The sequence below is a fragment of the Zeus faber genome, assembly GCF_960531495.2.
Source record: "Zeus faber genome assembly, chromosome: 8".
NCBI classification, from domain to species: domain Eukaryota; kingdom Metazoa; phylum Chordata; class Actinopteri; order Zeiformes; family Zeidae; genus Zeus; species Zeus faber.
The window spans coordinates 18,564,043-18,586,542 of record NC_137195.1 but is presented as its reverse complement, the minus strand read 5'-3'; the positions used below and the strand labels follow the sequence as shown (position 1 = coordinate 18,586,542).

At 48.4% G+C, this 22,500-nt stretch overlaps 1 protein-coding gene across 2 annotated transcripts in view; it reads right to left on the bottom strand.

The window, feature by feature from the left end:
- grik2 (glutamate receptor, ionotropic, kainate 2) overlaps window positions 1-22,500 on the bottom strand; it is a gene marked incomplete at its 3' end in the record, with an annotated part of 152,430 nt that overhangs the window by 106,912 nt on the left and 23,018 nt on the right. The window contains exons 2-3 of one of the 2 annotated variants that reach the window (XM_080005174.1): window positions 4,041-4,208; window positions 2,670-2,951 (exon numbers count right to left, since the gene is read on the bottom strand). In XM_080005174.1, coding sequence (XP_079861300.1) covers window positions 2,670-2,951; window positions 4,041-4,208 — 450 coding nt within the window. The remainder of the gene's footprint in view (window positions 1-2,669; window positions 2,952-4,040; window positions 4,209-22,500) is intronic. The other variant, XM_080005175.1, reaches the window with a different exon arrangement.

The following is a 22,500-nucleotide window of genomic DNA, read 5'->3' as shown; positions in this document are numbered from 1 at the left end:
CCACTCGCTGTGAATTGTGTGCTTTTAGCTTTTAGGGGTGCGTGTGTGTGTGTGTGTGTGTGTGTGTGTGTGTGTGTGTGTGTGTGTGTAGGGCCGGCGCTTCCTATAGGCGGCCTCATCAGTCACTCCCCTGCCTAATGTGCGCTACACTTAAATGTGCTCACCCTAACATTCCCAGATGGTATTCTCCCTGGTTGTTTATCTGTTTTTTTGGTACTTTAAGCGCCACAGGTAAACGTGGAATCAAGGTAACCACAGTTCGTCACCAAACCAAACGTATTCACGGGGCCGGCCCGCGTCGATACGTGGGCCACATTGTGGCCCGCGGGACGCCAGTTGATGAGGCCCGGTGTACAGTATATCTCAGGCTGCAGACTCCGCCGCGGAGCGAGGAGGAGCGCTCCTTTCAGATTGATTCTTCGTGCAGCCGGCGAGTTCCTCCCTCGCGACCTAATCAAAGTTTTCCGGCGACAGCGGCGGCGTTCCTTCCCAGCTGCGTGAGGATGTGTGTGTGTGTGTGTGTGTGTGTGTGTGTGTGTGGGTTGGGGGGGGGGTGGCGAGGAACACATGCTCCCGCCGCCGCAGTTCTTGTCATTATAAAGTTGAGCCGTTAGAGGAGTCCCACTATGGTTATTGATTTGCTCATCTGGTCCCCTGGTTGGTGGGAAAACAGCACAACGTGAGGCTGCCTGGGTCCTTTTTCCTTTTTTTTTTTTTTTCCCCCCTCTCAAGTGTATCCAGCCCCCGTTCTCTGAAAAAGCAGACAATGCTGAAAACGGCGCAGGACGACGAGGGGGGGCCCATGAGAATTATATCGTAATAAAGACGTTCTGGTACGCTGGCTTTTCCAATATGTTGGCCAACAGCATGCCGTCTTGCCAAATACGAGAGAAGAAACCATGCACATCATTTCTTTGCGAAACGCAATTCTTGAACCGAGCGGGTGGCGGGGGGACGCGAGTCAGCTCCGCCGCCCGCGGTCGAGTTTTTTTTTTATCCCCGAGTGTTCGCCATCGCCGCTATCTTCCCCCTCGCTGTGGGGTCACCGGTGTAAACAGAGGGTAAAAGGAAGGTGAAGCCGCTTGCGGGTCAATCCGGCATCTCATTTCCTATCGCAGAGACAGAAAATCAAGCCACTATTAACCCCTATAGTGAACCAGCTATGTCCACTTTACGCCTTAATTATATGGGGTGGCGGGATCAGCCGCAAATCAATTCCTCCTTAAAGAGGCCGAGGGAACCGGCGGTGAAGAGATGCACGCAATAGCCGCACACATGCGCACGCTTCTCTGGATATTGATTCTGTGAAAAGTCAACAGCTTTCGCTTGACGTGATCCATTTCAGAATGCCGTTTAAAAAACAAACCGATGATTAATACAGGGCCACATTTGATAAAGTGACCAATCTATTCAACCGGATCTATATGATTGTCTATTTTCTGGGATGGGTTTCTTGCTCGTTCAATGCCGCTTTTGCCCTCAAATGCCCTGTATACATAAACCGCGCAACCGGTGTTGGGAAAAGCACACGCACACACACACATAACCTATACTTAAAGTAGAAATACCCTTGGAAAACCGGACCCTGTCGTGACGTGATGGGTTGAATCAAACCGTCCAGGGCATATGCAGTAGTATGGACATGACAGCGGAATCTCAATTCTTACTTGAGAAGCTGGAAAACCGAACATGTGTATGTGTGCGTGGATGTGAATACTAATAAAATAAGTACGAGGAAGGTCCTCCGGGCCAAAGCGGAGGGTGCGTGTAGGCTGGAGAGCGCTCGGGGACACCTGGCAGCGCGTGCACAGGCCCACGCCCAAACAGACCCTTGGCATACGGAACATGCTGGGTCGTTTGCTGCCTGCCGTCCTGACACTGAGCGCATGAACGAGCAGGAGGGGGGGGGGCTTTGTGCGCGCTCCTCCCCTCCCCTCCTCAGTATCAAGCAACATATCTTTAATGAAGCCTCATTAGAAGCCTCTCAGCCACACACTTCAATTCAGGGAGTTGTTGAAAATATTTTCTACGGCGTTTTGGGGATTTTTAGATTAAATTAGGAACCCAGGTGTTGTTCGATGTAGGATTACCCCCGGAGCTGTGACTAAATTGTTTTGTTTGTGGCTTTGTACGGGGAAGTTGTTTTTCTGGCAAAAAAGATCTTGATCTCCATTCGGCTAGATGACTAATTAAAGCTTAGAGCATGCTCCTTTCTGATTGGCTGGCGAGTGTCATATATCGGTAAAACAGGTCTCTACCCCTGCTTGCAAATGCAGTAGTGTGGGATGCATCGGAGAATACAAAGTGGTTACCAACACGACAAAGACTTTGTTTGCTGTTTTACATTAGCGTTTTCAATTTTCAGTGCAAAATAGTTCAAGTTCAAGTTCAAGAGTTTAAATATAAACACAGCCCGTCTTGGATGGAAGTATAGACGTGACAATGCACCCCAATGCATTGTAGGAACCCTCCAGTATCGGCACCAATACACACAGGGTAGAGAAGAGGAACTACCACACTGCAAGTCGAGTTATCGGGCTACATGGCTTAATTTACCTATTATTGGGACACCTTGGAGTGCATCATCGCTTACATATTTATCTAATGTTCTCCTCATTGCTGGGAAGGGGAAGTGCGCGGGGCGGGCGGACTGAGTGTAAATGAAGCACAATGGAAAAAGTCTGCGGCCTTACCTGTGCTGTCGTCATAAACCACCGTGACTGTTTTCCACTTGAAGAAGTGTACGAGGTCCAGGATGGCGCGACTGAGAGAGGAGAAGTCCGGGTAGAGGCTGACGTAGAAGACGTCCCGGTTGTCGGACACTTGGTGCTTCCATTTGGTCTGGATGTGGGGCACGCCCAGGGCATTGCAAATGGACTGGACCGCGTTGGCTGAGGAACTGTGCGAAGGACCAAAGATGGCCGCCACCCCCAAAGAGAGCTGATCGCAAGCTGTGGAAGAACATTTTACCCACATTTAAAGGTTATCGCATCATTTATACGAAACAGCTTTTTTCCCTTAACAGTTCTCTACATTTACAGTATAACACTGTGCTAAGCCTGATGAAACAGATTAAAAAAACAAAAAAAAACCAAGCAAAAGAAGCTCTCTCCCATTAAACTGCACAATATAGGGCTGAGCGAATGGAAAAGCTGCTCCATCCGTGGGCTCCACCTGGGCAGGGGTGGCGCGAGGGGGGAGCTCGGGGGGAGTTTAAGCCCCTCCAAGAAATTTCGTAACATCTTCACAAATGTCATTTTCCTTCAATGAATAAAATAGATATTGTGTTTTTCGACCAACAGCGGTGCATGACGTTTCCATCTCGCTCTGTGTGCGTGTGCGTGTGCGTGTGTGTGTGTGTGTGTGCGTGAGGCTGCGGATGCTAGTTCTGAGCGAGAGTCCGATTCTGTCGTACTTTTCTATCGCTCAGTATGTCTTAACACGCTCTGGTAAAACCCACGGTTCCGTTGCAACCCTAATTAATAGTCGAGCTCCTCCTCGGCACCCCCAAATATGAATCCGCTGGCGCCGCCGCTGCATCTGGGTTTGCTAGATTCCTTCTTAAATTCTGGACAAACCGACCGATATCACCTTATTTCATATAAGGGAGTTGCCGCAACCACTGGGACAGGACGTAATGACCCATAATTGATAAGAGACTTGAAATGTCAGCCCGATGCGCCCACAAAACTGGTAGTTTATAGGACTTTATAGGCTGTCTCCGGGGGGCAGACGGGTCTTTGAATTACTGCCGCCGAGTCATTACCTGAAACCAATCAATTCCCTCTGTTTACATTCAAAGTGGTGCAGCCATTTCTCCCTCGCGTGATTATAATTGTCCCAATCTGAGCCACCGCAGCTCAGGGCCCACAAACAGGGAAGGCATTTGCAATGCAAAACGGGAGCAGCATAGCAAACGAGCCGCGCCACGCGCCGGAGAGGCGCCGCGCACGCGCGCGCACGTTCGCGCGAGCAGCCCTTTCACCGAAAAAGCATGTTTACGCCGGAAGGCGAATTTCTGCAGCCGCGACGGATCCCACCTTTTCTGGAGGCTTCAAAGCTGTCGTAGATGTTTATCCTCTGGATGTCGTAGGTTAGCGTGGTGTTGGGCAGCAGGGTTCTGTTCCTGTTGATTGTGTTCAAAGCAAATTTAAAGGCTAGTTCTTCGGCGCCGGACGGGCTGCTTTCGATGGACTCGAATATTCCGCCTGTCGAGGGAGAGAGAGACAGTTGATTAACGGAGGATACATTTATGAGTTAACGGATGTCAAATAAACAAACCACATAACCCTCTCTGTGGCTTTGTTCCAAATCCAATACTCTCAGCAGAATCTCAGTTTAAACCCTGTAAATTAAAACTGCTCCACGATCCATGAGCATTGAGAAGCAGTTCTTTAATATCCTGATGCACAAATAAACCGCGAGCCACGGAAGGACGTGCGCTCGTATTTCAGAAGCCCGTTCCGGGGAGGATACAACAGAAATATTGGTTAAATACGCCGCACTGTGAGCTATTGTCTTTAGAAATCTGTGAAAGTGTGTTTAAAAGTGTTGGCTGCGCCGCTACAGCCCTCCAGTGAATACTTTTGACAGGCAGCAGATGAATGGACGGAGAGGAAGCCCGGAGAGTGGAGTCGAGAGCGTGCGCGGGCGTATGTCTGTGGGGCGGGGGGTTCTCAGATCAATGTCCTCCGATTGGCCGGCGGATCAATCAATCAAGCCCTTGGGGAGCGCCGGAGTGCAGCGGCGAGAGATTGAAGTGTTTTGTTTGGGCGGGCCCCGTCGGGCCCCGGCCCTGCCAGCTCAGTGTCTGTCGGCGAGGCGCGGTTCTTCATTTACCGCTGCCGCGCCGCTCCACTGAGGGCGCGGCCCGACGTCTAGACGCGAAAACGATCCGCCGCACGCCGCAAATATCATTTCTTCAACCGCCGAGTGTGTTTGGAAAAAGCGCAAATACACGCAAACGCAAATCACTGCCCGCTTTGCACTTGGACACAGGTTCATTACGGAATTACAAAAAACTCTGAGATATCTTGGTATTGTTGAGATATCCTGGCATTGTTGTGTGGACCATGATCCCACCTCAAAGCAAACAAAACACAAAGACCATCGGCAGCGGCAGTCGCGGAACCCACAAAAGTATTTTTGTATTATTTTTTTTTTCATTAGTATTCATCTCATGGGAAATCCCTATTTTGCATGCCATAATGAGTTTGAAGGAATTAATAAGCATCAGTTAAGCGGGATGTTCTATAATTGGAAGCTGAGCGTTCGGAAACGGTCCGTTCACACGCAGGGAAGCAGAGTATCCTGCTGAGAATGTCTGGATGGTTTGACGGAGGGAAAAGAAAAATAACGGGCTGATGAGCGCGCTGATGAATGAGCCTGGATGTAAACGCCGGAAAGGTGACAGACTGAGCGAGAGGCTTGAATAGGAATGTGGTCGAAAACACAAGTTCCGTAAAAGTTCCATAAATGAATTAGAAAATCTAAAGTCGTCTTTCGGACTTTTTTCTCGCACGTCTCAAAAATCAAATGAGGTCAGAATGGAATTCGAGGCACAAAAGGGGGTCAAAGGGGTCCCAAATGGCTGAATAATTTCCCCCGTGCCTCCACGTTTGGTGCACGCAGGCGCGGAGTGAATGTGTCCTTATGGGTCTGAGTGAAGATCCGGACGCACGCTCGCCCACCGTAGAGCAAAACTAAAAGCAAAAACCACGTTCCGGGACCTGCAGCCAGCGATCGGCCGAGAGAGAATTCCATCACCGCCACTTCATCAAAACTGATCAAATCAAATCTCCAGTCAGACCAGAGCGCTCGCCGTCAGGGACATAGCAGAGGGTAAACGATTCCAAATACAATTAACTCACCTCTTTTATTTGCAGGATAGAGTTCACCCTGCTATAATATCTAATTTTATATTGTGCATCATAGCAATAAGTATTCAGCAGGCACACGGCTGAGGAAGCATGAATAAGGATATGATATTTGAGGATGGAAAAAGCATTATTTCTTCCCTTGTTTTAAAGGTTTGTTGAGTTAACATTTATACCACAAGCAATCGAAGGGAATATTACATACAACCACACTGAACCCCTTCAGAAATGCATCTTGCATCTAGATATATCTTTAGATTTGGTTATAATATACGTCTTAACATTTGTCCCCAGTAGCCACCTTAGATCAAACATCTCTGTCGAATGTGCAAATAACCATGCTGCTGTCGTTCATCTAAGCCACCCTTGAGTTTTCTGTACCATTGCCGCCAAGACCAACTTCATCCAGCCATTTTCCTGCAGCAGTTTTGGGATCCTCCCTATATGAAACCCGGTTGAGACAGGAATCGTCAGCTTTCAGGAAATGATCGTTGAGCTGGTCTTGAACTAAGACCAAAGACGAGAGCCGTTATGGAAATTGTTCAGCGGAGTCGGCACCCTGATTCCTGTGAACGAACACGAGGCCAGCACAAGGCCGACATGGTGGCTTCATGCGTTCCTGACCTGACCCACCCCAGTAAGCCCTGAGTCGCGTGTTCACTCGTCAGTAAAAACAGTCAAGTGTGAACCCATGTCTACTGTTATCTCTGATCGCGTTCATCACATGAGGTGGTTTGCACAACTGTCCAGTTACAGACTGTCAACGTTTCCTGACTTCCCCCCTCCCGGGGATTAATGTAGTCTTATCTTATCTCGACTCGAAACGGTCCTAATTAATTCATCTGTCCGTAAAGGCCTCGCCGGAGTCCTTTGATTTCGTAATGCCTGAGTGCGAGAAACGCAGACACGTGTTAGTGTGAACCTCCTCCTCGGAAATGTAGATGACGTTCCCAAACAGAATATGCGGGGAAACGGTTACCGGGTATCAATGCAGGCTTGCAGGCCTAAATTGTACGGTGAAGAGATCACTCACGTAACGTATACCAACAATAGTCGTGTTCGATAGCTTTTCGTAACGGAGGTTTATAAGCACAGGCGCGTTCAAGCGAGCTTAATGAATAACAAACGACCTCTGTTGTGTCTTGTCCCGGACGACACCAAAGCTCCACACAGACCACCAAGACTAGCTTGATGAAATAAAAGCGCCCTCCCTTTCTGCGGGTGTCCTAATCGGGCCATACATCAAACACCTCTCCCGCCCAATCAATTGATGCTGCGAATCATTAATTATGACTCTGATACTAACATTGTGGTCGATAGGATGGACAGGAACCAGAAGGGCAGATCTTGGCGAAGGTGAGCCTTGGCGTGAGGTCAGAAGTCTTTTATTTTATCTCAACAGAGAAATAGACACGGGTGAATTTCTCGTGGGTAAGCGCTGTGAAACGAATAAACTGGGAAAAACATTGTGATCGATCCTTGAGCTCAACCTCAACCTCAATCACATCCCGTCCCATCGTAGTCATAGTCATTAGATAAGAGCCGCGAAACCCGACGAGACCAGTGTGCACTGTACCGTCAGGACAGCCGACACCATGCCTGAATGTAAATACGTATCGGATGAACCTTCCCTGCCGGAGCTATCTTCTTCTTACAGCCAAACATTATTATCACACTGGCAGTGTCATAAAGGGAGTACTACATACCGCTGGTCTTGCAAGTTGAGCGGAATTTCAATTACAATCCAAAGGTTTGGTTAAGAATGACTAATGAGCAAACTATCAAAACAAGCATCAGTTGAGTTGAGCTGAAAAGAAAAAAAAAACACATTACTTGATAAAAGTAATGGTCTATTGGCTCTGATAACCATAATGGAAGCGGAATGTATTGGTGTAAAGTTCTTTAATCAGTTGGTATACTTGGGCGTACTTACTTGCGTCCCTCGCCACAAAGACCTGGGAATTCCTAATCTGATCAATGTGCTTAGTTGCACAAATGTTGTTTGATTTACTAAAATAACTGTTTTGGCCTTATCCTGCGGTGGGTATGGGTTGGGGATAAGGTACCGAGCTTATAAACACAGGTTGGTTCCTAATTAAAGGTGATTTTTATCACAAGGACCGGAGCAAATCTGTCTATGAAAGACACCAAAAAATGGTCCAAAAGTGCAACAGTTCCCCCGGAGTGCAATCCGGGCACTTAAACTAAAGGGAGTACGCGCATCTAAATCTGCTGTACAATTAGAATTGGTGAGAAAAGGCCTGAGGAGCACCAACCACCTATGTTGACAGTGATTGGCTTAGAGAGTGTTAGACATGCAGGTGACTTCAGCCTTCCCCCTGATCCTTCCATTGAGTTCATGAGCAATGTGTCAGTTTAATCCTCCTCCATGAAGTGAATAAAGGCCCTGTATCTAATCCTCCCTCACCGGGCCGTGACTGACTCAACCCAGGACCTGTGCGGATAGCTGTAGGCCGGGCGTCGCCGTCAGCGATGACACCAGACATCATCCATCTCAATCCACCCCTCACCCTCCGACATAAAAAAGACGGAAATTAATAGGAAACCCCGCTATGGCTCATCGTTTCTGTTGAGTGAAAAATTATTTATGAAGAAAAATAAGGCGGCTCCCTCCCTGAATCTCCCCGCCCCTCTTTCCGCTGCCCGTGGTTGACAGCTTGATAGTGATCAGCGTCAGAGCGGGCGGCGCAGCAGAACGGGGAGCGGGGGGGGGCGACGCACTCCATGCACATGTTCCATCTTTATCAATGCTCAGGCTGTGCCGCAGCAGCCGGCAGGGATAGACAGAGGGATGAGACGGGCGGGGTAGCGGGGACAGGTGTGATAAAGGGGAAACGTGAAGGAAGGAAGAAAGAAAGAACGAAGGGCAGAACGCAGCGGAGGAAATGCAATGGAGGCGGTCGCCAGAGGAGTGGATCATGGTGGGGGTGAGGGGGAGGAATGCTGATGAAATAAAAAAAACTCCAAAGTAGAGATAGACTTAAGAGCAGCAGAGACTGGAGAAAAGGTTTGAAAAGAAAAAGTGAGGACTTGGAACTTCATGAAAAAAACATGCAAGACTTTCAGAAGTGAGGGCCCGACTGTGTAGAGTTTCGGGTTCTACTGGCCTCAGCTCACTGCAAGGCGTTCTGCTCGTACCATTAACTTTATTTAAGCTAGGTGGAAATCTGTTATCATTTTTAGTTAAAAAATCCAATATGAAATTGTTTTTTTCAGACGGCACTTCTTAAGAAACCGTCTCCCCTGTTGGCGGGATGGGGGTTCCGCCACCAACGGAAAAAAAACAAAAAAGAAAAACACCACCTCAACTGACAAATTAACAATCGACAAGAACAAAACCCAAGGCAGCCGTTTCGGAAGAGGGCAATCTTTGGAGAAAAGAACGCGACCGTCTTAGAGTGAAGACGAGGGCGAACCTGGACGGTGAAAAAAAACCCAAAAAAAACGTTGACATTTTGAATGGAATGCCACTTTAAAATAAGGATTGCTGTGTTAAACGCAGGCGGTGGTTAACAGAACAATCCTGCTCCCGCCCCAGTCACTATACAGTACATTTCCACATTTCCACACTTTGCGGATTTTTTTTTTTTTTTTTTTTCCCCTGCACAAAGTTGTTATTATTCAGCGGTCTTGTTTGTTGAGAGTAGTCTGCACCTTTTTTTTTTTCCAAAGCGAGATCAACAGCGGGAGGGTTCGGAGCGGCGCTGCCTGCCGCAGTCGAGGGAGGCTTGGAGGGAAAAGATTGAAGGCACTTCAGACCGGGTGCCGCCGGAGAATTGCAACAAGGTTGTTGTATTTATTTTATCACGTTGGCACTTCATCCAATGCCTTTTTTTCTTATGCCTCTTACTCAGTTTCTTCATTCCATTTCGGTATTACTGCAATTTACCTGTCCTCCTCTCTCTCTCTCTCTCTCTCTCTCTCTCTCTCTCTCTCTCTCTCTCTCTCTCTCTCTCTCTCTCTCTCTCTGTCTCTCTCACAAGGAGTTATTTTGCCGCCTGCTTCTTTTGTGTCCGGTTAACCAAGTGACCTGTCTCGGAGCGTCGTCTTGTCGTGCAGCGGCTTTGATTACATTTGCCGTATGCATACTTCAAAACTTCAAATGAATCGACATAATCATCTAGTTGTGTGTGATTTTTGGGGCGAGGCAAAGTGGCAGTTATGTCGTGTTCTAAGGGTGAAGCTAAGTAACAACTACACTCCGTTAACCAACAAAACAAAATGTTCGCTCCAAAAATGACTCCTGACAAACTGCATTTAAACACGGCACCAGTTATAGTTATAAACAGAATGTGGCTCTGGACACATTTCAGATTGAGACGGTCGGACATAGCACGGACAGCGCAGGATTAGGATTATTTTAGATTGTATTCAACTAATTGCCATTGTCACATAGTACTGAGTCAACAAAATGCATTTCTACATCCTAGTAACTGACGTAGCTAGGAGCCGCAGGCTGCCATATAGCGGCGCCCGGGGAGCAGTTAGGGGGTTAACTCATCTTGCCCAAGGACACAACAGCACACAACCAGGAGGAGCCGGGGATCGAACCGGCAAGCTTCCGATTACTAGGCGACCCGCTCTCCCTCCTGAGCCACGGCCAAACACGATCTCCCAGCCTCTTCTCATCTCCTGCCATTTCGCCTGATACCTCACGGTGCCGAAAGCCATAACTGCTATAGCCGGCTGTGCAATTTCTCCTTCTCGTGATAGGAAGTCACGGGAGGGTGTTGGCCGGCACTTCCGCAAATGTCAGTGCTTCGCAGCCATTGTCAAGCGCTCCCTGAGACAAAATGCCAGCCCTCCCGCCCCAGCATCACAGCCGTCGCGAGCCGCTCTCAGATCTGGAAATGTCAGCGGTTCCCTCGACAAACCACAACAAGAAGAGAGCGGATTCTTGGAAGTCGGAGAGCTCGGTCCAGTCCAATTCCAAGGATCTTACCAAACAGCGAGCAACCGGTCAAGTCACCTAGGCAACGCATTTCGACCCAGCCGCGACGAAATCCCACGACCCGCGTCGACGCTTTCATGGGATGAAAATCCGAGAGAGATTCGATCCCAGTAAACCTGTATTACACCTTGTAAAACCACCGACCCCGGATTATCAGCATTTGTACGGAAGGAAACACCCCCAACACACCTCCCACACGATGGGAGCCAATAACTATTGTCTCAAATGGAGCGGTCAAAAAAAGATGAGGACGGTTTATTCAGAATCGCGAAAAAGCGGAAATCTTGGCAAGAGAAGAAGAGATGCGCAAGATGGGCACAGCCATTGAGGGGCAGCCGTTGCTTTCGCCAAAATTGCATTTGTGTAATGACGTCGCTTTCATGGCAACGATCCGATCACAATGGGAAAAATCCAGCAACGCACGGAAGCTGCACTTTCCGTGGGGTCAATTCCATTGACTGTAAAGACCCTTCAGTTGATTTCATTGGAGACTTTGAATTGCTGAGTTAGAATAAAGTTGATGCGTAATGTAACTACACAAAATAAAGTAGAAATACCGAGGGATTACAAATATGTACAAAAGTACAAATAAGCTTCGTCCTCGCCTTCACGTGCTCAGTACGTGCACCCGGTTGGCGGTTAATGCACGGCTCTGTGCAACCACACACACGATGAATGAGGACCCTCGGTGCTGGGTGCACAGTTGCACTTTCTGGTGACTTTATCACGCTGAGTAGAGACGTTTCCGCACACAAGGCGCAGACGAGGCAGACGGTCTCCGACAGTCAAATAGGACACTTCGTCTGCAATTGATCCTCAACTTTGCATTAACCGTGAGCTAATTCCCTGTGTGCTGAGGTGGGCATCCGTGCTCCCAAGGGGCCGACACACACACACACACACACACGCACGCCCGCGCGCGCATGCACGCCCACGCACACACACACACGTCACTCTCCTCGAAGATACAGTTCGCTAATAGCGCAGAGAGCAAATCTTATTATTTCTCTCCTTCCATCGCTCCCTCTCCCTCTGTATTTGCTTAACAATGATAACAATCCCCACAGCTTAACTCTCCCACGTCGGGATGATACTCGGAGCAGCAGGCTCGCTCCTGCTCTCGTTTTAATGAATGGCTTTCTTTTTGAACTTAGCTGAGGCATATTGATTTACTGTGCTCAGGCAAGTGTGCCATATTATCTCCAGCATAGGGGAAACAAACTAAGGAGGGGGGGGGTGGGGGCGGCGAGGCGAGGTGGAGGCTGGCGGGAATTTGTGTGCAAGGGTTTGGCGGCAAGTGAAGAAATTCTCTCATTTTGCTGCGACCCCCACCCACACCGACCCCGACAATGCGTAATCCCAGTCCGTTTAAAAGATCAGCCGGGGCCCTGATGAGATATGAGGAAGTCTCGACAAAACCCATTGAGTCAGGCCAAAAATCACACCCTGCATACACACGTATGCGCACGTGCTCCTTTTCTCCTGCTTTGTCTACCTCGCTCTCTCTCTCTCTCTTTCTCTCTCTCTCTCTCTCTCTCTCTCTCTCTCTCTCTCCCTCTATCTCTCTCGCTCCCTCATGCAGATTAATTAGGAGATACAGGTCCCAGCGCCTCCGGTCCAGCGTTGTCTCCAGGCTGTAATGGGATCGATGGTGGATCTTTAATGTCCTGAGAAGAGGTTCCCTGGGTCAGATGACATGTGCATATAACGTCGCCGCCGTTTCCACTCGGCGCGATTCCACCAGTGTGCTGTGGGTAATACTGTGTATATATACAGCATATAACCAAGAGACAACATAGTGTAACAGTTTGTTGACAAACTGTGGACAACAAAACAGCAACACACACAGACACACACACACACACACACACACACACACACACACACACACACACACACAAACATACACTTTACCCCAACAGCAATGTATGGGAAATCCATTATTTTCCGCTGGAGTAAAGTGCATGGGGTAGTACGGGCTCCACCTCCACAGACTGCTAGATATATATAATCTCTCATGTCTCTAAAAGATAGAGTGAGAGAGAGAGAGCGAGAGCGAGAGAGAGAGCGAGAGAGAGAGAGAGCGAGGGAGAGAGAGAGAGAGAGAGAGAGCGAGGGAGAGAGAGAGAGAGAGAGAGAGCGAGGGAGAGAGAGAGAGAGAGAGAGAGAGAGAGGGAGCATCCCACTGCAAATCGCTAAGAAGTTTCCCCACTCGATGTTTATCATCCAGGGAAATTATTCAGCGCACATTTGTCATCATGTTCCGGATTCATTTTGCAGTGAATTGCGGCCAGGACCTATTCATTAATTTTTATTTTTATTTTTTTTACTTTTTGAAAAGAGCAGAGAAAATAAAAATCAAATCAAATGGAACCCAGGGGTATGGCTTTCTGTCAACAATCTGGGATTTTTTTTTCCTCCCCTTAATACGGTGGACCGTGGTGAAAAAAGGGGGAGCGGGGGAGGGAGAGCAGCATGTCGTGTTTTGCAAATAATGAGAAAACATAATGGGAGAGCAAACCAAATTCGTAGCAATTCCGCGTTCGGCGCACAGAAACCTACACCTCCGGGTGTAACGTGAACTTCCTGTTTCGAGGCGGCGCGCTCGTTTAGCGAGGGACCGGCTCGGAGCTCTCCAGCTCCGGCTTGGTGAGCACATCGTCTGCCCTCTCCGTCGCTAATGAACTCTGGCTCCGCCGCAAGGTCACGGCCAGGTGGGCTCCATGGCAACGGCGGAGCCTTTATCGCAAAAAAAAAAAAAAGTGCCAAGCGCTGAGGATGGGAGATGAGGCTGAGGCCGAGCCCGTCTCCTGGACTCCAGAAAATGGTCTTTTTGCTTTGTATTTCTTTCGGGGAGAGACCTTTGAGACGGAACAAAGGCTGATGGATGCAGCGGAACGAGCAGGCTTGTCTGCGTAATGAACTCGTTCAATGGGATTCGCAGAAGGCAGAACACGGAGAGACGTTAACCCTGCGGTGTCCGCCGGGGTGATGGAGGTGTGCGGGGGATGATAATAAATATAGCGTGTGTTGGAATTCAATATCGTACGAAAATACTGTGTTTATCGCTCTGTGCTATATCACTGATGACAAGAAAATATATGGCTGCGTCATTTTACTCCGATTGCAAATCTAAAATCTAAAATTGTATTTATCTTTCTTTCCCTCCCGCATGCTGACGTAGGCCGGTCTCGTTTTTTCGGTCAAAACATGTTTTTTCGCCTCAACAGCGAGGAGCTTCACTGGCATCCTGTTAATGGCACTGGTAAACCGGGAATGTCACGCTTTAAAGTATTAGTCCTCGGCCTCCGCCTGGATGTCGGGATCAAAGGGCTCGGCGAACGAGTCCTCTGTGGATACAGATAATGGAATCATCTACAGGTGATTTGTTCCAGACCCGCGGCCTCGCCATTACTCTCCGTTACCACGGTGATCACTGAACCTCTCTCTCTCTCTCTCTCGCGCGCGGGCGCGCTCTCGTCTCTTCTGTTGTGTTTTCCCTCCGACTCCGTCCCGCTCTCGCCTCCTTTCCTCCCTCCGGGAAGGGAAGGAAAGGAAAAAAATAAAAGGAAAAGGGAAGGAAAAAAAAAATGGCAGAGACCCCTGTCTGCAGGTAGACGCCTGGGGAGCTGTTAAGGCTGCTCTGACACGCTAAAGGATGTCTGAAACCGAATCACAGACAGGTGCGGAGCGGAGTCGCTCCCGCGGGCACGGCTCCGGCATCTGTTATGACAAGCAAAACCGCATTTGCCACGGCAGCCCCCCCCCCCATCCCCCCAAATGAATCAGCGATCGACCCCTCGTTGCCTCGTCGACGCCTCGATGCCGACCGTGCGTCACCTGCAGCTGCACCTATATTATCTTTCCTCCATTACACTAAATATTTTGCAAACTAGAACTGAAAAACAAAGTTTGGAGAAAAGGAAGGATTTGATGTGTGCCTTTGCACGTGTGAATGAGTGATGTGCGTGCGTGCGTGTGCGTGCGTGCGTGTGTGCGCGTGTGTGTGTGTGTGTGTGAAACCAAAAAAGACGGATATATACACAGAAGCGAGAAACGCCTCAGGCAGAAATGTTAAGATAATGGTTTCATTTGCAGATGTCGCTACTCACCCTTACGGGAGGGGGGAGAAGGGGGGAACGATTTGCTTTTCTTTCTCTCTCTCTCTCTCGCTCTACATTGTTCAACCCTTAGATTGGTTTGTCCTTCACGTTCCTGGAACAGCAGACCACTTGCCTTTAACTAACCCCGACAATCACAGCCACGTTGGGGGAGGGTGCAGCCTTGAACCTGCAGGCTGTGTTAAAACCCAATTCTCAAACACACACACACACACACACACACACACACACACACACACACACACACACACACACACACACACACACACACACACACACACACACACACACACGAGCACAGCAACCACACAAAAAAGAAACAAAGGTAAATTGTCTAAATTGAGCATTCATGATGGTTATGTCCTTTTCCAAACTGTGAGTGCTGAGAGGAAGGGCGTGGAGAGAGAGAGAGAGAGAGAAAGAGAAAGAGCGAGGCGGAGAGGGCGCAAGAGAGAGCGAGAGAGAGAGAGAGAGAGAGAGAGAGAGAGAGGGGTAAGGGAGCGTGAGAGAGAGGGGGGGAGAGAGAGAGAGAGAGAGAGAGAGAAAGAGAAAGAGCGAGGCAGAGAGGGCGCAAGAGAGAGAGCGAGAGAGAGAGAGAGAGAGAGAGAGAGAGAGAGAGGGGTAAGGGAGCGTGAGAGAGAGAGGGGGGGGGAAGAGAGAGAGAGAGAGAGAGAGAGAGAGAGAAAGAGAGATAGGGAGCACTTGCAGTGGAATATCCAAAAAGCCTGGCAAATAAGTGGTGACACAAACACTTTATAAATATTCATAAAGGCTTTTAAAAGCGGGTAATGATTTTCCTTTTATGCATAATGGAGTTTATTTATTTCAAATGTAACCGTGCCTTTGGAGGAAATTGCTCTCCGTTTGAGGGGACGTATCTCTGACTGCAGTTTGGGGGCCCTGAGCGTCGACTTGCACGTCCACGGGAACTTGTAATGATGTGGGTGGCGAGTGAGTGCGTGTGTGTGTGTGTGTGTGTGTGTGTGTGTGTGTGTGTGTGTGTGGGCGAAAGAGGGTGTGTGTGTGTGCGCGCGCATGCCCGCTTGTGTTACTATACTTGTGGAGACTGGAAATGACTATCTTTTGGATTTAAAGTGTACTCGTTACTCTGACCTCACTTTGATACCAGTACAAGAATATCCGTGTGTGTGTGTGTGTGTGTGTGTGTGTGTGTGTGTGTGTATGAGAGCGAGAGAGAGTGAGAGAGAAAGAGAAAGAGAGAGAGAGAGAGAGAGAGAGAGACAGAGAGAGGGGGGGGGGGGTGGGAGAGAAAAAGAGATGTCGTCCTCCATGATGTTCACGATGAGAGTGTACGGGTGCGTGTCAGAGAATGTGTGTGTTTGTGTGTGTGTGTGTGTGTGTGTGTGTGTGTGTGTGCCAGCTCAGAACAACGATGGAGGTACTTAAGGTGTGTTATGTTATGGAGCTTATATTTCAAGACAACTCCGCCGTGCTGCTCCCACAAAAATGATGAATCAGACCGATCACACCGTTTATAGCTCCTTCACACATAACCCCCCCCCCCCCCACACACATACACACACACACACAAACCCAACCACACACACACGCACAAGCACATAAACACTTGCACTCAGTTGCGTAGCAAAGCACAATGCTACTTCACCCACAAGAGGACAGATGTTTTGAATTGAAAAAAATACAAGGCAAATGAAACAACAACAACATTATAACTAGTCTTGATTCAATTAGGAGCCTCCCGCAGGTTGAACAACCAAACCTCCCCCCTTGTGCCACGTAGCGAACTCCCACTCCCCTGAGCGCCCACCGCGCCCGCTGGGGAGCAAGGCGCCTCACCCACGGCTGCTCCACATGCATGCTTACACCCACACAGCCACCCACGGTCACACTCGCCTTCTCCTCTTCTCTAATTCACACACACACACACACACACACACACACACACACACACACGGTAATACACACACGGGCGCATACACCGGCGGGCTGTACATGCACGCGCGCAGACTCACACGCTCTTAATAGACAAATTAACACCGACAGTGTGCACAAACCTCTCAAGAAAAAGGGAAAAAACAGAGCATGTGTGAAGGTGTACCGACACATTGGGATGGTGTAAATGTTACGTTTGCTGGGGGTGGTAATTCGCCAGGAATATTTATCGCTTTTTCGTTTGAACAGGAGGATTGTGGTGCAAGGATCCACAGGTATTCTAATCAGAGCGAGTGAAGCCCAGAGGCTGAGAAAGAGGGGGAGAGAGAGAGAGAGAGAGCGAGAGAGAGAGAGAGAGAGTTACACCTGGGGAAAAAGGTGTGGGCAGACAGAGCGGGGGGGGGATTACTGGTTTAAGGGAAAAGAAAAAAGAACAAAAAAAAATAAGGCACCAGTGGAGCTTCTGTCAACAGCGGGGAGATAGGTGGGGGCGGCGAGTGGGGGGCGGCGTGGGGGGACGGTGCCCGTCAGCTGAATGGGGACCTCACATAAAGGAGGCAGCCATCCCTTTAAACTGCTCTCCTCCCTAATCCACTCACCGCCTCACTTCCTCACTCGCCGGAGCTTCCTTTTTTTTTTTTTTTTTTCTTTCGTCTTCTTCTTTTTTTTTTTTGTTCGACAGAGCGGCGTCTCTGCGTTTCTCCCCACTCCCGCCCCCGCCCCCACCCCCACCCTCTGCTCCGCTCAGACTCCGCGACACTCAGCAGTATCAGCCAGGAGTCAGAGCGGCGTCCGCCAGGCCCCAAACGCACCCGCGTCAGTCGCGTCAGACAGGCATGTCCTGACCCCGAGGAATCAATCAATCTTGGGTGAGACCCCCTCCACACCTGTGATAGATCAGCCAATCCTCAGCCCATAATCAATCGCCACATCAAATGTAAGCAATAAAATACAATTTTATTATATTTTTAGCTCGGAATTGGTTTCACTGCCACTTAGCATATCAAAGGGCGAGAGAGAGAGAGAGAGAGACGTTCCTCTCCATGATGTTCTTCCATCTGACCTCATCACGAGGCGCCGACAGAAAGAGAGCAAAGAAGCTTTTTAGCGACAAAGGACTCCCGGGAGACCAAAGTCGGCGCTTTGCCCGAGACATATGTAGGACAGAGGAACGATTATAAATAGAGGAGGATAAAAATAATCGACGTAAGAGCAGTGACATTACGCAGACACGACTCCCACTCTTTTCTTCCTCGCTCGGATGAGCTACAGCGCCTGAAGCGGGGAGACGGGCGGGGCGCGCGGCTGTTTACTTTTCGGGCACGTTTTGCTCCGGCGTCTGACAGCGGAATGAAAGGGGAGAAAAGGAAGGTGGTTCATTTTCGGCACATGATGAGACTGATTTCGAGCTAAACGTGAACCGGAGCCCTACTCACGATCTTGATCACTTCATGGCGCCTCCCGATTGACATGTTTTTATTTTAATCAATGCGATGGATCTGCTTCCGTTTGATGTCTATATTCTGTACTGGCGTGGGGCTAAATCCTGGAATGTTGAAAGCGACTGGGTTTCTGGGCCTAAACTCGCTGAGCTGCCCTGAAACCTGTGGGGAGCGGTTACTCTCCTCAGCACTACCAGAGAAAGTCAATAAGGCAGATTCATTATTTAGTAAATCTTGTTTGTGAGTTTGTGTGAATATTCCATATTTACATTTAATCAATACTTTGAGCAGTTAACCATCAATGGTATTTAACATGTAGGGGGCAAACACTCACACAGACACACACACACACACACACACGCGTACACACACACACACACACGACTCTCAGTGTTTTGGTGGTTCTCTGCTGGGCCCAAGGGTGAAGCGCGGAGGCTGCATCATCAACATTAGGCAATTATAATAATTCAGGTAGTAATTACAGGCTGAGGCATTTTATTACCAATTGATGTTTCTCCCCTGATCACCAGTTGAAGGAAACAGATGTGAGGAACTGGAACATTAACAAGGCAGGCTGGTAAATAATATCAACACATCTCGGGGTAAATGGAAAAACGCGGCGGGGCGCAGAGGTGAAGGTAGACATGCATGTGTGTGTGTGTGTGTGCGTGTGTGTGTGTGTGTGTGTGTGTGTGTGTGTGTGTGTGTGTTTGAGAGAGAGAAAGTAAACACCAGTGAAATGATAAGTACGAGACACCAGAGACTCTCTCCTGGCCCTCCCTCTCGGAACATTTAGTTCCCGATACCCGGTAGTGTGGATGCGTCGAAGCTTTCCCATTGATTCCGGGATCGGGGAACGAGGCGAGCAACCTGTCAACACGATGCTTAAAGCGTCCTCCACCTTTGTGCTCTTTGCCAGCCATGCTGTGTGTGATGCAGGCAGTATATTAGGAAGACAGCAGTGGTGGAAGAAGTACACTGAGCTTTTACTTACGTAAAAAATACAAATACCCTGACACAAATTTACTAAAAGTGAAAATATACCATTGACATTTCACTAGAAATGTAGTAAAAACATACTTGTCTTTTTTATAAGAAGATACTTACTAAAGTGTACTGTACTAAAGTACAATAACAACATACTTGTTCTTTATTACTTTCCAGCCCTGGAATACAGGACAATAGCAATGCTGGCAGGCAGCAGGGAACCATCTCTGGCCCATCTAACATTTTGGAGGTCCGAGGGACTGAATGAACAGTGTACTGTCGCCCCATCACCATCTTCTGCCACCTTCCCCTGTAAATTGCACGTTGAGACTCCAAGTGACCATTTACCCCAACCCCTTATGTATAGAACATTCCTGTATGTTTTATTCACACGGTTGAAAAATAGAGAGATCTGATGAGCACAAGCATGAGCAGAGGGGCTACGGCGGGTTCTGGGGATGGCTGAAATGAGGACCTTTTGATGAGAGACGGAGGGGGACGGAGGGCGACGGAGGGCGACGGAGGGGGGTGGATGTGGAACAGATGCTTAATGGTGAGAGGGTTGTAGGGGCTGCATGGGATAACGGAATACAGGGGATACCCTTCCCAACCGTGGCGGAGAGGAATTCTCTTTAACTGTGGTGAAGGAGCATGATCTATTATTGATAAAAGCCTGCGCAACACGTTCGGATCGAGCCCCAGCCTCTGGTGGGATGATGTCGAATCCCTCACGTTTGCAAGTTGATGTCTGGTGGCTCTGAAGTTGGACCCTCATATAATATGTATATAAATACTGCTCTGTTGTGCTGCAGCAGAGAAGTCTCAAAAACACGTATTATGATACTACTCAGGTACACACACATACTGAACATACACTGACTCTATGTTATTATATAACATTTACAGAAACAGCAGTGCCGCGTTGACAATAGGACTGTAAGCAAATCAAAATTGTAAATTACACAAAATGGAAAGCTAACCGGCACAGAGCAGGCAGAGTGGTATGAAAATAGACAATTCCGCTGAGCTGTTGGACTGATTTGAATAAGTGGTGCTTAATGCTGAATGGTGCGGTTGTGCGGCACTCAGAGCCCACGAGGCCACAAACAACACTTTAGCAGTGCTGAAAAAGTTCTGAAAAAAAAAAAAAGAAGTCATCCGATAATGGCTTTAAACACTTTATGCGGAGTTCAGACTACAAGATTTTAGCCTGATTTTCCACTCGCCGGCAGGTTTTTGGAGATTGCCGAGCAAAGCCCGAGATCGGAGGCAAGGTGTGAACGGATCACAACGCGATCTGACTGCTCGCCGAGTGCTCCCTGATGGCTTGCAGGCACCGGCAAGACATCAAGCAGGTTTAATATCTGGTCGTGTGGGGCTCGAGTCAGGAGTGACGAAACAAACAAGGGGAAGGGAGGAGCCGAGAGGGAGAGACGGGAGTGCAGCGGAGTAGCGGCCAGAAACACACAACATACCTATTTACCTTTACTTCTCAGGTTTTTAACATATTTCTTATTTAAATTCTGCGTTTTATTAAAAAAAAAAATGATAGTGGTCATAAATTGAATATAAAAGAAAAGTTGTGTAGTGTGAATAGTACAACGATCAAATTACTTTGAAAGTCGTACAGTGTGTCCATGGCATTAGTTGAACCACAAACCTCTCTCACACACACACACACACGTACACACACACACACACACACACACACACAGCCACACCCACATGCACACGCACACGCACACGCACACCCACCCACACCCACATCCACACCCACACCCACACACACACACAGTTTTAGCCGACAACTATCAATGAGAAACATTCTTTATTTTCTCTTTTTATTCAACCAGTTCAGAATCAATTCATTCATCCAGGTACATTCACATAAACAGAAGTTTAGTGCCACATACTATGATCCCAGTAAGTTGTATGTACTGCTTAAGTGTTTATTTCTCTCTCTCTCTCTCTCTCTCTCTCTCTCTCTCTCTCTCTCTCTCTCTCTCTCCGTCTAGGAAGAGCACAGAGGTGGACACAATGTGCTTCCTCAGCCGTTGCGACAGGCCTCCCGGACACTCACTCCCTGCTTATGGTAAAGTGCAGCCGGGCGTGGACGGCTTCCTCCATAAAGCCTGGTGGAGTGCGGGATAAAGGAAGAGAAACCCTACAGGTCTCTTCAATCTATAGCGCTGGCGTCAATATTCACCACCTCACTGCCCCGCAAACAACCTGCTGTTAACAAAGAGTCAGAACCCCCACTGTGCCACTGTGTGTGTGTATGTGTGTGTGTGTGTGTGTGTGTGTGTGTGTGTGTGTATGTGTGTGTGTGTGTGCGTGTGTGTGTGTGTGTGTGTCTGTCTGTATTTACTTTTGTATCTGTTCATATTGTGACTGTACTGTATATACCTGTACTGTATATAGTTTCTGTGTGCATGTGGATGCATGTGGATGCATGTGGATGTGTGTGTGTGTGTGTGTGTGTGTGTGTGTGTGTGTGTGCGTGCGTGTGTGTGTGTGTGTGCACGCTTATGCATGTGTCTAATGCCGAGTTCAGACCTCGTGGTTCTGGCGGGTTCTTCCCCTCGCAGACAGTTTTTTGGAGCTCGCCGACCAAAGCCCCAGATCCCAGTCAAATCGGCGCTCGCTCCTCTGAGCGACGTTCACTATGTGTGTACCGTTAAAGACGTGATCCGAGAGCTCTCCCAGAGCTCACCGATGCCTCGCAGACGCCTAAAAGACATCAAGCAGGCAAAATATCTGGTCCTGCCGAGGAGCCACGCAACAAGCTCCAGCCAACGAAAGCAGACACGGGGTGAGGGGGGGGGGGAGTCGGAGAGCCAAAGTGAGCGCTGGAAGTGCACCAGAGGAGCAGCCAGAACCACATGCAACACCACAACAACAACAGCAACTATAAAATCTTTCATAAATAAACAGTGACTGACATTTTATGGACCAAATAACAAATCGATTATTAATAATAAACCGACAACTAATAATAATAATACAAATTTGTATTATTTTATTTGTATTATATTATTATTAATAAATAATATTATAATGTATTTATTATTATTATTATTATTATTATTATTAATATTATTATTATAAAAAACATATCTAGCTAATCAAACAACTTGGACCGCTCGTTTCTTGCCGGCATCCATTTTGGAAGAAAAAGATCCTGTCCC